At 45.7% G+C, this 15,768-nt stretch overlaps 11 protein-coding genes across 12 annotated transcripts; all 11 read right to left on the bottom strand.

Moving 5' to 3' along the window:
- Positions 1-756, bottom strand: LSM04_001146 (Glycosyl hydrolase family 32; the record flags this gene model as incomplete). The annotated part of the gene is made up of 1 exon (XM_067337422.1): positions 1-756. A coding segment is annotated over one exon (756 nt), but the record flags the coding sequence as incomplete, so codon positions are not given.
- A 27-nt stretch (positions 757-783) lies between these two features.
- Positions 784-1,572, bottom strand: LSM04_001929 (Glycosyl hydrolase family 32; the record flags this gene model as incomplete). The annotated part of the gene is made up of 2 exons (XM_067337421.1): positions 784-966; positions 1,015-1,572. 2 exons carry the CDS (start codon positions 1,570-1,572, stop codon positions 784-786), a joined length of 741 nt encoding a protein of 246 aa, XP_067189640.1.
- Positions 1,573-1,945: 373 nt separating this feature from the next.
- LSM04_009563 (Potassium channel tetramerization-type BTB domain) lies at positions 1,946-2,818 on the bottom strand (the record flags this gene model as incomplete). Its single annotated transcript, XM_067337420.1, has 1 exon — positions 1,946-2,818. One exon carries the CDS (start codon positions 2,816-2,818, stop codon positions 1,946-1,948), a length of 873 nt encoding a protein of 290 aa, XP_067190003.1.
- A 181-nt stretch (positions 2,819-2,999) lies between these two features.
- LSM04_007296 (Protein kinase domain) lies at positions 3,000-3,893 on the bottom strand (the record flags this gene model as incomplete). The annotated part of the gene is made up of 1 exon (XM_067337419.1): positions 3,000-3,893. One exon carries the CDS (start codon positions 3,891-3,893, stop codon positions 3,000-3,002), a length of 894 nt encoding a protein of 297 aa, XP_067189903.1.
- Positions 3,894-4,138: 245 nt separating this feature from the next.
- On the bottom strand, positions 4,139-5,875 carry LSM04_001481 (Peptidase M41; the record flags this gene model as incomplete). Its single annotated transcript, XM_067337417.1, has 1 exon — positions 4,139-5,875. The coding sequence occupies one exon, from the start codon at positions 5,873-5,875 to the stop codon at positions 4,139-4,141; it is 1,737 nt and encodes a 578-aa protein (XP_067189624.1).
- A 1,113-nt stretch (positions 5,876-6,988) lies between these two features.
- On the bottom strand, positions 6,989-7,870 carry LSM04_009606 (ELMO domain; the record flags this gene model as incomplete). The annotated part of the gene is made up of 1 exon (XM_067337416.1): positions 6,989-7,870. The coding sequence occupies one exon, from the start codon at positions 7,868-7,870 to the stop codon at positions 6,989-6,991; it is 882 nt and encodes a 293-aa protein (XP_067190006.1).
- A 680-nt stretch (positions 7,871-8,550) lies between these two features.
- On the bottom strand, positions 8,551-10,089 carry LSM04_002133 (CBS domain; the record flags this gene model as incomplete). Its single annotated transcript, XM_067337415.1, has 1 exon — positions 8,551-10,089. One exon carries the CDS (start codon positions 10,087-10,089, stop codon positions 8,551-8,553), a length of 1,539 nt encoding a protein of 512 aa, XP_067189654.1.
- A 468-nt stretch (positions 10,090-10,557) lies between these two features.
- Positions 10,558-11,682, bottom strand: LSM04_004283 (WD40 repeat; the record flags this gene model as incomplete). The annotated part of the gene is made up of 1 exon (XM_067337414.1): positions 10,558-11,682. The coding sequence occupies one exon, from the start codon at positions 11,680-11,682 to the stop codon at positions 10,558-10,560; it is 1,125 nt and encodes a 374-aa protein (XP_067189773.1).
- A 470-nt stretch (positions 11,683-12,152) lies between these two features.
- On the bottom strand, positions 12,153-12,892 carry LSM04_006162 (uncharacterized protein; the record flags this gene model as incomplete). The annotated part of the gene is made up of 2 exons (XM_067337413.1): positions 12,153-12,309; positions 12,666-12,892. 2 exons carry the CDS (start codon positions 12,890-12,892, stop codon positions 12,153-12,155), a joined length of 384 nt encoding a protein of 127 aa, XP_067189856.1.
- Positions 12,893-13,211: 319 nt separating this feature from the next.
- Positions 13,212-13,872, bottom strand: LSM04_006326 (uncharacterized protein; the record flags this gene model as incomplete). The annotated part of the gene is made up of 2 exons (XM_067337412.1): positions 13,212-13,606; positions 13,695-13,872. 2 exons carry the CDS (start codon positions 13,870-13,872, stop codon positions 13,212-13,214), a joined length of 573 nt encoding a protein of 190 aa, XP_067189864.1.
- Positions 13,873-13,953: 81 nt separating this feature from the next.
- On the bottom strand, positions 13,954-14,772 carry LSM04_005142 (uncharacterized protein; the record flags this gene model as incomplete). Of its 2 annotated transcripts, XM_067337410.1 has the most annotated exons (2): positions 13,954-14,541; positions 14,761-14,772. In XM_067337410.1, the coding sequence occupies 2 exons, from the start codon at positions 14,770-14,772 to the stop codon at positions 13,954-13,956; spliced, it is 600 nt and encodes a 199-aa protein (XP_067189810.1). The 2 variants fall into 2 exon arrangements, with proteins under 2 accessions (XP_067189810.1, XP_067189811.1); XM_067337411.1 differs by lacking the exon at positions 14,761-14,772 and having other exon boundaries at positions 13,954-14,301.
- Positions 14,773-15,768: the final 996 nt, after the last annotated feature.

The following is a 15,768-nucleotide window of genomic DNA, read 5'->3' as shown; positions in this document are numbered from 1 at the left end:
TCCAGAATAACTACTGGGAACGTAAACACGACCCGTCAGCGACTCCAGGCCACCGTCCTTGAAGACTTGAACAATGGTATCATCGACAAACACTCGTAGCTGTACAATTGTGCCGTTCCCAACGAGAGGAGCCCGACCAGTCCATGTTTCTTTGAATCCAGTCGTGCCGGATTTGCTTCGGCCCAGAAGCAGAATGGGTTCCCACACACGACCCGTCACGGCAGAGTTATTAGCGGCAACAACGTCACCATAGGTGCTCACAAGTGTACAATTCCACACAGCCGGGTCTTCTGTTGCATCTACCGCCGTCCATGCGACACAACGACGATCGCTTTCGCACGCGTCAGCGCACGACCCCATGTCTGAAACCCCGTACACGGCCAACACCCTTCCTGTTTGGTCAAACCCCACACCCATATTTGAGTTGGGAGGCATTGTCACAGCGATTCGAGTGTGCACATTGTTATCCTTGTAGCGTACGAGAACACCAAAGGATGGAACGGTGTCTGTGTTCTCCTCCGATTGGGTGGTGAATCCCTCAGGTATTTCAAAATCCACAATCATCTCATAGTGCAACGGGGCGTTGGCGTTATACACTTCTATCTCATTCGCCCCAACCTCAACATCACTTGTTGTAGTAGAGAGACGCAACTTGGCGAGCTCCGGCATGGGGTAGGTTTTTAACTTTTTGGCCGTAGCCTCATACTTCACGTTACGAGGCATGTCCATTGCACCAGACCACCCACGAGACCTCATTGCAGTTTCCGTGTCCTCTTCAGGGATTCAACCCCACAAAATAGTGCGATTGAGAATGGGATCATGATTCTGTTTGGACGCGTACCATCTACCGTAGTCGATGTACGTCCGGCCGCGATTAAAGTCCTCTTCGTAGACCGTCTGATTTATAGGATTCTTCACGTAATTACCATACACCCAGTAGTCCTGACCACTGATCATTGTTGACACCTTCAATTAGTAATCCTCGCCAAGTTTGAAAAAGCCTGGACATTCAACCATGTTGTCAAATTCAAATGAATTATCCCAGATGGCATGTGAGAATCGGAAACCCGAACGAAAATTGGGATCACTGGTAGAGAAAACAACAACCTGCGCTTTAGGTGCACCAGATGAAGCGTCATTTGCAGTGGCTGCAAAAGCAACCAGCCACTCTGATGTGTTATCAGGATTCACCCAGAAGTTCGTGGGGCCACGAAAGTGGTTCAGCCCAAGAAGGCCAGGAACATCATTCTCTGTTAACACAGGATTTGTGGAAAGCTTAACAAACGAATTGAGCGAGCGTGGGCCACCAGCTTTGACATCGTCCCTGGGTGGTACAGCAATGCACTGGCGCTGCTCATCACCATCTGCAGCACACGTGTACATCACAACGGGTGTCCCATCAGCGCCTTGCGTGATGGATCCGCTGTACGCACCTCTGCGATCGTAGGTATTATCATTCTTCAGTGCAATACCTTGATCCTGCCACTTCACATAGTCGTTTGATGTGAAGTGGTACCAATTTATATTGCCCCACACCGAGTCGTCCGGGTTGTACTGCATGTACAGGTGCATCTGCTTTGTGATGGGGTCACGGTAAGGCCCATTAGGGTCGTTGACTCAATTGGTGGGTGGACGCACGTGAAAGCGCGGCCCATGTGACGCGTTAACCGCTATCGCCAGCAGAAATATCAGAGAAAAGACTACAAGATTCAGAAACACCCCCCTAACACAGGCACGAACGCATAAATGTGGTTTCCGGACATCCTTTGTAGTAATTTTTCTTTTGTTTTTTTTTTAATTCTTGAGAAGTAATGAAGGGAAGAAGGAAAATGCAGCAAATAGTTTCAGTACTGTAAAAAGGACGAGACAAACAAATACTTACCAGCTTAAGTATCAACGTTGCAATAGGGCTGCAAACGCACACCCTTTAATATTATTGCCAGGATTATGTCCAGATGTCTGTTGCTCTGATATTATTCAGTGGTATAGACTGATCTCCTGTTGCTGGGTGTCTCTGTGGACCCACACGAAGTGGAGTAATGTTTTCATGTGTTTCAATGGTGTTATTTTTCCCCATTGTTAGCATATCAACCGAATCCAGTACAGTTTGTTGTGTACGTCGGAAAGTAAAATTGTGAATAAGCATACGCACACTGGTGTGTACAACATCAGGGCTTAGCGTCACGTAAGAAGAAACCAAGGAATACCCTATTGATTCCGTGTGCTCAATTATCTGCTGCGTCACAGAAGTTGTTAGAAGATCCGCTGTTCCGTTAGCCACCTTTGTTGTCACAAAAAAAGCGGCCCGCCCATTTGTCTGATAGCACTGCCAGTAAGTGGAAGAAAGTTGTTTTTCAAGATCACTGCGAATGCGTTGTGTGAGCAAACGCAATTGAAATCCGTCTGCACCATATGTAATGGTGAGTGCGTGTCGCTTAACACCTTGATCATGTTGCATATGATCACAAATCTGTACAACGCATATATCCGGTAACTCTACGGGATGCAAGTTGGAACCATCAGTTTGGTTCGATGCTGGAAACGCGTGCTCAAGAAGTCCCCAGTGATTCAAAGAGTGAACAAGTTCTTCCCGCAACTGTTCATTGTCTCTCGGTAGATTCATCTGATTTGTTCGTAAAAAACTCAGTACACACTCAAATACCTGAGGAGTAACATCTAGGAAGAACTCCCGACTTCTGCGTCCAGCAGGAGGGAGTGGAAACATCTTTGCGAATGCTGTGTTAGGAAAGCGCTGGAGAGTAGAGAAAAATGTCTCAAACCTCTGCCCACCCGCATTGATAATTGCCCTGCTCTTCATAATTCACTTGTGTAACTCAAAGAATAAACAGCCACAGAAAGCCAGAAAAAAAAAACGTTTAGGAGAACAGAAGATAAACATCGATTTGTGCCATGAATCCCCAGCAAGAGCACAGAAAAAAGAGATTCATACATACACACATACAGAGAGAGAAAAAGAGAAAGAGAACGCAACGCGGGTATTAAGCAGTCATCAGGCGTAACTCTTCTTGGGCATCAACGATGGTAAAATTTGAAAACCAAGTGTGGCTCAGCAGTGAACGAGCTGTGGGTCGCATCGAAGGGTCCCACTGAAGCATGGAGGTTATGAAGTTATGAAAATTACTACTATAATGTGAGAAACGCATAGGTTGTTGCCTCGTCTTCATTGCAAACTCCATTGCTGAAAAAAATGCCCAAAAGTCATCGTTATTTGTTTTGCAAAATGGATGATCACCACTTACACACTGGTATAATGTCACCCCAAGAGCCCATATATCGCTGCTTGGACTGGAAACCAGTTGCCGATCCTTCAAGACTTCAATGGCAGTATAAAAAATAGTACCACAAAACCACTCAACAGGTTTATGCACAGACATCGCGCTAGACAAATCTCCAAGCCTTAATTCCCCTGATATCCGTAAAAGAATGTTCGAGGGACTTACATCCCCGTGCACCATGCAGAGCTGGTCGTGCAGATCTGCCAATGCGTGCAGTGTTAGAAATGCAACGGCTTTCGTCTGCGTCTCCGTCAATCGATGCTTATTTCGGTTATCCTGGCGACGCAGGTCTTTAAGAGCGTAGTCCATCAGCTCAGTCAACACCACAATGGACTTGTCACCATCAACAAAAGCATGGTAGCAATGAAGAATAAAGTTTGAATTCAGTTGGTTAATGGTTTGTATTGTCCTCACAACAGCTTGAGGATTCATACATTCCTCTTCCTTTAATCCAAGCCAGACGTCCTTTTCCTTCCAGTGCACCTTATAGAAACAACTGTGACTTCCGCGGTGTACCAGTATGCGCTCGCTCCAATCCATATCACAGAATGCAAGATGAAAGAACTCTACTGTGCCCTCTCGACTCAGTTCAACCATCGCGACAGAGGAACCACATCTTCAAATTAATAGAAAAATAAAATAAAAAAAAACAAATGAAAAAAAAAGAAGCGTGTTCGGAACGTTCGATGCCTTAACACACAAAAAAAATAAGAACATACAGGTGAAAAACCAAAAGAGGAGAACAAAAATGGAAAAAAAAAGAGAAACCAGTGCAGAATGGCAGACGTAAGAGTATACGGAAGAGTATACACTGAAAATGAAATAAGAAACATGACCGTATCTCAGCATGAAACACTCCGAAGCTTCACTCTCTGCTCTTCTGATCTTCGCATAAAATTGGCAAGAGCATTTTCCGCCTCTTGTGTCAAACGCACTGCACCACGCGGTGCCAAGAAGGACTCAAGATCTTCCTTCAGCAGGTCCTTCTTGGCGAAAAGCGCATCTGCAACCCGGTGCAGCGCCTCCTTATGATCTGCTATGAGTTTTTGTGTAAAGCAATACGCAGCATCGACTAGTCTTGCAGCCTCTTCCTCAGCTATTGTCTGGGTTTTATCAGAGTGTTTCTGATACATACGTCCCTCGTCCAATCGCTGCGGTTCATACGCGAGAAGGCCAACATGCTGCGACATACCAAAAGCGAGAAATTCATGTATGGCTGTTTTGGTGGCACGCTGCAAATCATCTTGGGCACCAGTTGTAAGTTCAGAGTACCGTGTGGACTCTGCGAGTCGACCCCCCAACATTACACAAAGGTCCGTAAAAAGTGAGACATCAGTAGGCATGTCAAACACTTCTTTTCCGACCTGCTGAGTAAACCCAGCTGCTGGACCTCTTGGTGTAATTGAGACCTTGATAACGTCAGATTGCTGTGGCAGCAGCCACGCAACCAATGTGTGTCCACTTTCATGAAGAGCGACACGGCGGGCTGCCGCCTCAGTCATTCGATTACGGTGTTTTTTACCAACAAGGACGTCATCAACAGCGGGAAGAAGTGTTCGTTCTGTTACCTCACTTTCACCCTGCACAGCTGCTGCGAGAGCGGCTTCATTAACTATAGCCGATATGGTTGCTGGTGATACCCCAGGTGTAAGGCTAGCCAATCGCTGCGCTTGTCTCGTTGGGTTGGATGTGACAACGCGCTTTAAGTAGTGCATGAAGAGGTCTTCTCTTGCTTGTAGATCAGGCATCGGTACCTCAACTTTGCGATCAAAACGTCCTTCCCGAAGGAGTGCTTTATCAAGATTTTCCGGGAAGTTTGTAGCGGCGAAAACAACGACGGCCTCGTTTGCCTGCAGACCGTCAAGTTCTGCGAGCAGCTGATTGACTGTGCGATTCTCCTCAGAACTTAAACCCATCGCACCTTGACCATTACTGCGTGAGCCCACAGCGTCGATCTCGTCCACGAAAATCACCGACGGCGCCTCCTGCTTTGCGGCAGCAAACAATTCACGAACTCGCTTCGGGCCCGAGCCAGCGTAAACCTCAATGAAATCGGCGCCGCTACATGTGAAGAACGGCACACCTGCCTCTCCAGCAACAGCCTTCGCGAGCAGTGTCTTACCAGTACCAGGTTGACCAGTGAGAATACAACCCTTTGGTAACCTGCCGCCAAGCCGCGTGAAGCGTTCCGGTGTCTTGAGAAAGTTAACGTATTGCTGCACCTCCTCCAGTGCTTCTGGTACACCGATCACATCCTTAAACTTTGTGTCCTTCACCTCTGCACGAAAATTCTTTACACCCATCGGGTTCATCTGTTTCTGCATTGCTGCCATCAGATTAGCCATGAAGCCAGTTGGTTTCCCCCCAGGCATACCTGCAGCAGCGGCAGTACCCGCCCGTCGACGCATGAAGAAAAAATAAACGGCAGCAAGAGGGAGAGCCGCAAAAACAGCCCCGCCAAACGCCTGTCCTACTGTGGGCTCTACATTCTTGGTTGGGCGTCGCTGCTGTGCATCAAAAAAACCGCGATAGTATGAGGCCGAGAGCGGGGTGCTTTCCTCTCTAGACAATGGGTCCATTCAAATGTATTTATAGCTCTCCTTCTCTCTCGCACACACACACACACACACACACACTCTCTCTCTCTCTCTCTCTCTCTATATATATATATATATATATATATATATATATATCCAGCAAAAAAAATTATATTAGAATCACCTACCTATGTATTTTTACCTGTAAAATCAAAAAAAGATATCCGAAGATTAATAATAATAATAATAATAATAATAATAATAATAATAATAATAATAATACAGATATTTTAGCAACAAAAAAAGGAAAGATCCACTCCCAACGCAACCAGCACTCAGTATAAAGAAGGGAAATAAAAGAAAGAAAAAAGAGGTTGCGCCATTCGTACCGCGGGTCCTGGGAAAACTAGCGATGGTATTGAGACCGACAACAATGGTCTTGCAGTGACACACAACTGCACGATGCTGTTTGGAAGTCGCAGTTCCTGTAGGAGCTGATACACCTCCATAGGGAGAGCAGCAGCAAGTCCATCCCATATGAGTGGTGGAGATGGCGTTGTGCCACACCTGTGTCACCGCTGTCTTTGGTAGCAGCATTTCGGAGAGAACAAAAAGAGACGCATCCGGTACCCACCACCAGAAAGAACCCCTGCGGGATGATATTCACAGTTGAAACAGCCGTACCACACCGAAGCAAGAAATGTGATAGTTAACACATCGCACTGACACGAAACCGTAGTGGTGTAACCATAAACCAGTATATGACCATTGGATGCAGTGGGAAGGAAAAGAAAACAGCGTTCCAAACCACAACCACTGAAAAAAAGTACGCCTGCGACAAAGAATAGAAAAGAAAACTGCTTAACCGCAGCTTCAAGAATCCAAAGATCTGAAACCGTCACTAGCGTGAATCCATCTTGAATATAATTTCTTCAAAATAAAGAATTACATAAAAAGAAAAACAAATTGGTTTTCTTTGCGGGAAAGAAAAACTCCTATTTCCCTACCACTCAGGCATGCAAACAAATCAATCAATAAACATAATACAAAAACATAAACACACGCACAGAAACGTATGTATCATAAGGTATCGAGAATTTTCACGCACGGAAACACAGACATATATATATATACGCGCAAATAATGAAACCAGGGTCACATTAACGATTGAAACTCCTCCAGCGATGATGATACGTTTATTATTCTCTTTACGTCGATGAAGCAAGTGTCCAGAAGAGAATTGAATAGCATAATATTTTTCGATGAAGATTCCCAGGCCAGACGAAGTCTCCGCATACAAGCATAGTACACTTCGTTAAGCCGGCGCAGAGTCTCATCGATACTACTGTGGTAAATCATCTGCGAAAGTATTATCCGCGCCCGGCAATATGTATAGTCCTCTGGTATTTTTGGTGCAAGACAGCTAACTCCATTATCCAGATGCAATAAAACAAGCAAACGCATCGTCACATTAATACCTACAGAAGCAGTAAAATAATTGGGAGTTAGAACAGCGGCAGTCCATTCTCGTGGGTGTGTCTCGACGAGATACACAAGTTGTACAAGGGAAAGCAGACCGGCGCCACGGAAGTCTGTGACGGGATTTGTCCCTTGAAAGCCAAGTTCTTTCCAACGATTAGAAGACATGTCTGCATTAAGTGGTGGTATGTCATAATGCATGCATTGCCAGTGAGCTTTCCAGAGGGTCGAAAGCAAATAGACATCTTCATCTGTGGCACTCCACGGTCTAACCCAGCGCTTGTGTAGGGCCGAAAGCATCTGCAGTTCGTCTTTAGGCAAGGTTGGACACAACCATGCTGTCAAGGAGTTGGGCAGTGCGTCTAGCAATACTCCGGCAAGATTCACTATTTGGTACTTCCAGAGACTGGAGAAAAATGATTTTGCTACTATAACTAGTGGTGCCCACAGGTTGCTCCTCTTATCCTCCTTATCATCACCATTACTATTATTTTTAGGTTGCAGAAGAGCCTCAGTGACCTTACCTCCGGCCACGCAACCTCTCTGTCGGAGCTGCATAGGCAAAATCTATTCGGAATACGATCTTATGACTCTTTCTTTCTTTCTGTTCGTGTGCGTCTGTGTTTGTGTAAGAATGTTAGAAAAAATGAAAGAAATGAAATGATGAAAGGTAATATACCAGAGTGCTTTTTCTGCAGATTCCATGAGAAAATATAGTTAGAAGAAGGAAGAAAACACATGGTAAAGAATATGATAATGTCTTTGTTGTTATTTTAATTCTTTTCATGAGTTCCGTTCTCCCACACACCATTGTTCCTCCTTTTTTTTAATTTTCTTTGCTTGGTATTACCATTCCTTTTCTTACATCATACCACTGTTACAGACAACGTGCAAGCTAATATTCTTTTTTTTTACTTTGCTTTCACAATCATGGTTGTAGACGCTCCTCTGCGTGTTTATTCCGCGTCTCTCCAATATCTGTATATTATCATATGTCTTTAGGTATATATATATATATATATATATATATATATATATATATATTTTAGATAGATAGACTGATATAGATATACATAGATATAAGAAGAGCAATGAGGCTGGGGAAATACAACACAGACAACGTCACAGCTCGCTTCTGTAATGCTCACAATATCCCTGGAATTTCGCAAGAAGCGGAAACACAAACTGATACAGTGATACAGAATAAACAAATGAATAAATGGGTTAAAAAAAACACCTTACAATTTGGAAACAAACAAGTTTTTCTCGTACGAATGCAATGAATGTACTCCACCCTCTGACTGTGCAGTAGCGCTTCGGCGGTTAAACAGGATTTGGCCCTGGTACATCTTTTCCCTTACAGCGTCGAAGCTGATCTCCCCAATATCCTGTGCTGATTGCTGCAGACCCTTGTGAACGTACGCAAGAAGTTTCTTCACTGATCCCTTGTCAAGTACAGTGCCCGACACACCCTGTGCCACTTGCAAAGACTCCTTCTCCGACAAATAGCGTTTTCCCGACTCCTTCCCCTGCGTCATGGCCTCAATGCTGCCCATACCACGGAATGCCTTAAGGCGTACGCCGTCTTTGAAGAAATAGGTGCCAGGCGTCTCAGAAGTACCTGCGAGCATCGAGCCCAGCATAACGGTGTTGGCACCAATAGTAAGAGCCTTGCAGATGTCACCCACATTTCGAAGACCGCCGTCTGCCACACATGGAACCCCACGTGATGCCGCGTAGCGACTCACCTTGTACACCGCCGTTGCTTGCGGACGCCCACATGCAAGAACCTCCTGTGTAATACAAATGCTTCCGCTTCCCATACCAATGCGGAGGGCATCAGCACCGGCGTCAATCAAGTTCTTCGCCTGGTCTTGTGTCACAACATTTCCGGCAACCACTTCTAAATGTGGAAAAGTTTTTTTTACCCATTTGATAAATGAAACCTGATAAATCGTGTTGCCCTGTGAACTGTCCAGCACGAGAACATCAATACCGGCAGTAGAAAGAGCTGCAACGCGTGCCTTATCCTCATCACGTGTAGATGTTGCCGCAGCGCATAGTAAATGTCCATTGCGATCAAGGCTGCTGTTAGGATAGACCCGAGCACGGACCGCATCACGGCGGGAGCAAAGACAAACAACTTCTCCCTTGTCATTTAGTACAGGCAAGTATCCATGACGACTGCGATTTAGTACATCCATTGCTTCCTCCAGTTTGATAGGATATCGTTCCACTGTCATGTTTTCGCGTTTTGTCATGAACTGCGATACTGGTGCTGATACATCTTTCACAAAGTCGATATCTTTAGAACAGACGATACCGAGCAATTTGCCATTGTGTTGGCCATTATCTGTTACCAAAATTCCGCTTATCCCCTTTTCAGCGTTAATCCCGTGAATAACAGAAATAGGTGTGTCAGGTCCCACTGATTTGGGTCGCATAATGAAGCCATTGCGGAACATCTTGACACTGCGTACCATCTGCACCTGTTGTTGAACCGTACAATTGTTGTGAATAACACCGATACCGCCCATTAACGCCATATTACGAGCCATTTCGCTTTCTGTCACCGTATCCATCGGAGATGATACAATGGGAAGGTGTAGCCGAATTTTTTTAGTGAATTGCCCAGATATATTCACATCAGATGCACCAAAATCAATAAATCCAGGCAAAACGATGAAGTCATTGTATGTAAGTCCATCACTGTGGAACAGCTCCTCCGCTGTAACACCATCCCGCAAGGTCTTTGTGCGAAGATCGACGTTCGCCATTCTATTATCTCACTTCCCTTATCTCTTTTTATTTCTACTTCTCTGATTTCCTGCGCTGTGAAAGCTGCTTTACAAACATAAGAAGAAATAAGGAATTTTTTTTAAGGCAGGGGAAGGGGAGAAGGAGAAGGAGAGGGGGGCAGCTCATGGAGTCAAAAAAGCAAAAAGGAAAAAAAAGACGGTGTTAGCCGACAAGTAAAACCCATCCCTCACGGTCATCAGCGCTATCTTCGCTTTTCTTTCCAGTTGTTTGTTTGCTCTTCTCCCATGCTTCTCTCCACCATTTTGTTCTCTCTTTCTCTCTCGCTTCCCCGAACCAAGAAGAATAAGAGAAAAATTATGATAAAAAAGAGATGACGCGGCGTTCTTTTTTTTTTATTGTCTTTCGTTTCTGTCAGTGTGTAACGTGATTCTTTTTTTTTTTTTTTTCTTTCCTTCCTTCTTTCTTCTCCTTTTGTTTCCCTCTCACTACTGTACCAGAGAAAGCTTCGTAACCAGCATGACGCGGATGCTCTGGTCGAACGAGGCGCAGACGAGCAGTCCCTCCTTCCCGCGACTCCAGTCGAGCGCGTGGATCGGCTGGTCGCCTACCTTCGCGCGGTTTAGTTCCGCCACTGCGCCGGGAACGCCCTTTGCAGTGCCGTCCGCATCCCGCAGCACCCGTTCGGCGGGATAGTGATAACAGCAAAGCGTGAGTTCACCACCACCGCCGCAGAGAAAGATCTCGCGGTTCTGTGGTAACGCCCGTGTGCACCAAACCGTACCGCTCGATACACGCTCCTCCACGTATGCGTAGCCAAGTTTTGGGTGCAGTGTGCGCATATCGTACACACGAATGCGGCCCTCCAGCGAAGATACAATTAGTTTGTTCACGCTGATGTCAGGGCGGTCAAACTCTAAGTCGCACACACCGTTACCCACGTTAAACTCATGTGACATTTTCTGCATGCGCAGATCGAACAGTTTAACATCTCCATTGTCGTAGCCAGCAGCAACGACACGCTCATCAGGGTCAAAGCTATTACCAAAACGCACAGTCCAACAATCACGTGCATGAGCAGGGTCAGTAGGATTTAGTGACACAACCGGTTTTGCTGCCTGACGCACGTCCCATACTTTAACACAACCGTCTCGCCCACAGCTAGCAATCTCAGGTGGACCAGTGAACTGTGCCCCGTCAACTGCATTAATGATGCTCTCGTGTGCATGACCATTATGAAAAACCGGTTCCCCATCGAGATGCTCAATGTCCCACACAGAGAGGCCACCAGCAAAGTCTCCAACGCACATTGTTATGGAAGACTGTTGCTGAACGTTATTATGACCAAATGTACAACACTTCATGGGCATCTTGGTTTTGATTTCCTGCTCCACGCGAAGCTCACCCTTGTTAAGTTGAAACAGGGAGATGGAACCCTGATTATTCGGGTACTGGCCTACTACAGCAAAGGTCGCGCTGTACGGTACCCACTTTACATCAAAAGGTGTGTAAAGGAGATTCTTTTTCACGTGCTCAATGATCTGCTGTCGAGAGACACGATTTCGCTCCTCGCGCTTTCGCGCTCGCTCCTCCTCCTCAGTCAGGAATGACATATTGAGTCCCTAACTAACCGAAAAAGAAGTAAGAGATGTAAATAGACGAACACAAGACAGTTAACGTGAAAAAGAATCATATATGTACATACATATATGAATATAGTCCCTACTTTGTTCAAGCCTTGCACAATAAAATAGAATGAAATAAACGAGAACTTAATTTACCCTGGCCCAAATCAATTACCAACCTCAACTCCATAAACCATAACGGGAAAAGAGAAAATTACTTTCTATCTACCGGTTAGAACATCTGGCAGGACTTATAGAGGCTCGGCTTCCAAGGTCCCTACCTCTTTAGAAAACTCCGCTTCCTTTCGCAAGTTGAGCCACATTTGTCAAGCTGTCAGCCGACAGCATGGCGCCGCGTGACAATACGTCTGATGGTTTTTACGCGACCGCACATACCCAAACGACGCCTGCACTCCACGGGATTCCAAGATTCGCAAAATCTGATCCAGTTCCCAAGCTCAAACGTACGGTGTTGCACTACCTTTTGTTTCAGATACTTGCAAGGATGTGTTGTCAACGAAAACCTGTAGGTGCGAGGAGAATATCCCCATAAAAGCCATTAGAGCAAGTCGCACCGCTTTGGCCTCCTCCCGCATTATAAGATTTCGTGGAGTCCTCCAAACGTCCCCCGCGACCTTGACCTCGCTCGAACACGTAATGATTATGGGCACCCCACCATCCATGCAACGATGGCATCCGTAATCAGAGTAGCGGAAACAGCGAAGTCTTTTTTTTTTCCACAACGTATTTCTTATTTACGGAGAAGCCTATATCATAACGTGCCACCCAACCTGATAGCTGACCGCGGAAGGTGGGCCAAGTAAGACAAACAAAGCATACCACGTTTTAAAGCGAATAAACGTCGACGCACTGCCTTCAAGAAAAATAAATAAGTGGTCAGACGAATTCCCAGTATGGCCGCCGCGCAAAGGAAAAGGGATGCTCCGACCTCCATTTCCACTACCGTCCACATCCTGAGTGAACGGATATCCTGAAATTTGCCAATACATTTGTGACTGAGTGCAAGGGATTTAGATTCACGACCGAAATCTACCTCCAGAAAAGTATACGAACGAGCCCCTGAATTTACCTCGCCAATAGTGGCACTGCACTCCATCGCACAAAGTTTTATCTGATCCTCCCACACCGTACGACTTCCTTTGGGTACCTGAGATCCGTATGTCGTCAAACCAAACATCCAAACGTAATTCGCACGGTGCCGCCCAAGCGGGTTTCACGATTGCTGGAGCTCCCGCGATTGCCGAGGTGACTTTCTGCAAAATTTACGGACTTACCTTATAACCCATGGGTAAACGCGTTAATTCCACTATAGAATTATCTGCTATGCGGCACCGAAAAAAAAACTCCCAGTCTCAGATGGCAATTCAACCTGGAAAAAGGAGCCTTTTAAATCCAAACAAGGCGCGGCCTCCTCCCAAAACCGCAGGCAAATAACGTGAAATGTGTCCTAATGGCACCTCTGCCTGATAAGGGTCGTATTTATTTTTATCGTGTGGCTATGATATCCGTGTTAGGCGTTTCTCCGGGGGTTTCGTTTCAATGACAGAAAACGGCAGTACACGCGAACCCGTTTTTAAAGAGGAGGCGTCCGTTATCACTCCCGCGTCTCGCAGCAGAGCCGCATCCGCGACTGGGATGGCTCTTGAGCTCTTTCTCGGTTGTGAACGTAGAGGTAGTCTCAGTAAAGACCAGTTGTGTTTAAAACGCCGTAAAACGTCCCCATCTAACAGGGAGAAAATCCATCCGATATTCAGCAACGTAAGCTCAACTTGCTGTAGAAGGATAATAATAGTTTCTTCCTCTGCTGATGCAATTCGAGTTTGCTGCCGCCAACGTTTGATAGTACTTTGACCTCCTCTTTCACCTTTTTTTATTCCGGGTGCATCCAAGGCTCGAAACCACCGTGGAAATCCCTTATCACACCAATGTCACCATTGAAGATACCTTCGTGAGCAAGGTCATGTGGTGTCCCAGATAACGCACCATATTCCGCAGGAGATAAAAAGGATCCACGTGTTTGGTGAGTTGCTCAATCACGTGCGGATCCATGCCGTGAGCGTCGAGCAACTCTGACGCTTGCCTCAACGCACCGCGCTTGACGGAATGAACTGTGGCCCCATATGGGGCCAGAATACGTTCCACGTTGTTGGTAGTCATCAGACTCGTGAGATGCTCCTCAGGGCGCAAGGTGACCAGTAAACATATCAATGCGAAGAGGTCCTTGCCCTGTAAGGAGGATTATTTCCAATAATCAAATTTCCTGCGGAGATGCACTTCCAGCGCTGCGATATCCCCCACGTGCCGTCTGGGTATCCAAGTGGTGACGTTATAAATTTTGAATTCCTCTTCTGCGATATCGGCACCCTTCAAAGTCCCAATCCGTGTTGTTGTGCACGTCGTCCCCTTTGGAAAGTTTATTTCCACCGCAGGGTGGCGGGAGGGTGGTCCATGATTCCCATTCTCATCCACTGGGAGAGCCTTGGCCATCGGCAAACCCTTCACGCTCGCAGCAGACTCCGACCCCATGGGGTGTGAACCGGACCACGCGGGACGTGGAACAACACCCCCATCGGATCCACACACCATTCCACTTTTTTTAGTTTGGGTATGAGAAATATCTTGCGGGTGTTCTTTCAGCACGATACTCAACTTCAATAATTCCTTCTGCCTGACCGTCAGTTGTTGCTCTATCCGGTGATAATCCTGAGTCACTCTTTTCCTGTACCCTTCAAAAGCGTCACAGTGACTTTGGAACTGCACTCCACTCTGGCGGAGTACTTCCTCCCTCTGCCCCTCAAGGGCTGCAGTACGAGTTGTAAAATTATGCTATTCCGACGCAGCCCTCTGCTCCAGCAACACTCATTTCTGTTGAAACTCTTGCGCGGCCTGTGCGTAATCTTCGTTAAAAGCCTCGCGCTGAGCGGCAAGAGCAGCTTGCTCCCACCCAGTGTTTTGAAAAGCCAAAAGCAGGGGAATCAAAAAAACAAGCCTCAAAATTGGGTCACTTGGGGAGTATGGAAATCAGTAACCCGATCGACCAGGGACGAATCCAACCATACGCTTCACCGAGTACCGTCCTCCAAACAGAGTCCAGCTTTGCTAAGCGAGGCGCGGGCTTCACAGCGTCACAAGAAATCCCTCATAATAAGGGTGAAAACCACCTTTGTATGTCCTTATTGGCGTACATGAACTTGCAAACGTACTGCTAGATCTATCCATCGAGCAACGGAGTAATTAACCAAAGCCACACTTGCAAATATTCCGCTCAAAGAAAAAACCAAAGCTTAAATCCTTTGTCTAACGCCGAGATACTGGTGTTCTCCACCCAGCAGAAACAAAAAAAAAGAAGAGAATGAAATATAATTCCGACCTTTAAATTAGAAGACCAAAAACAGTTGCATATTCTTTTCACAAGCTCCTAAAAGAAAAAAAAACGTACAAAAACCTGCACCTGAACCCTTATCAAACAAACAACATCTCTTTGTTTGTTGTTTTTTTACTCTCTTTCGCTTCTTTTCTTTCGCTTGCAATGAACATGAGACACAATAGAAAAAAAGGAAAATAGTAATAAATCCTTTTTTCGATGTGTAATCTCACATACACCTTTATTTGCTATATAATACTCTTTTACTGTATCGACATCACGTTCGCACAGACACTCTCTTATTTGGAAAAAAAAATGCCATTAAATATATTTGCCAGCACCCCCCATAGTCTGTGACTATTTTGCGACACAGAAAAAAACACTGAGAGATACATAGGTAGAAAAAAAAAAAACAAGAAAAAATCAAATATAAATATTACCCTTGGTATAGGAGAGGTGGAGAGCGAAAAGAGAGCATCTCGCAGCACGGTGTTGACAATTGTGCCCATTGGCAGCGGTCTCCACAGCACAGTGACCCTCTCTCTCTCTCTCTCCCACACACACATACATATAGATGGCCAACTCATTTATGCACTCTCGCAAATAACGAAAATAAAAAACGAATGGAGATGGGAGGAAGTAACTCATTCAAATAAAATGGAAGAAAAAGAAGAGAGAGGTTTGGAATG

This window comes from Trypanosoma melophagium, assembly GCF_022059095.1.
Source record: "Trypanosoma melophagium isolate St. Kilda chromosome Unknown ctg3segment0, whole genome shotgun sequence".
NCBI lineage: Eukaryota > Euglenozoa > Kinetoplastea > Trypanosomatida > Trypanosomatidae > Trypanosoma > Trypanosoma melophagium.
Note: the sequence above shows the minus strand (reverse complement) of the source record. Positions and strands in the feature narration are given on the sequence as shown.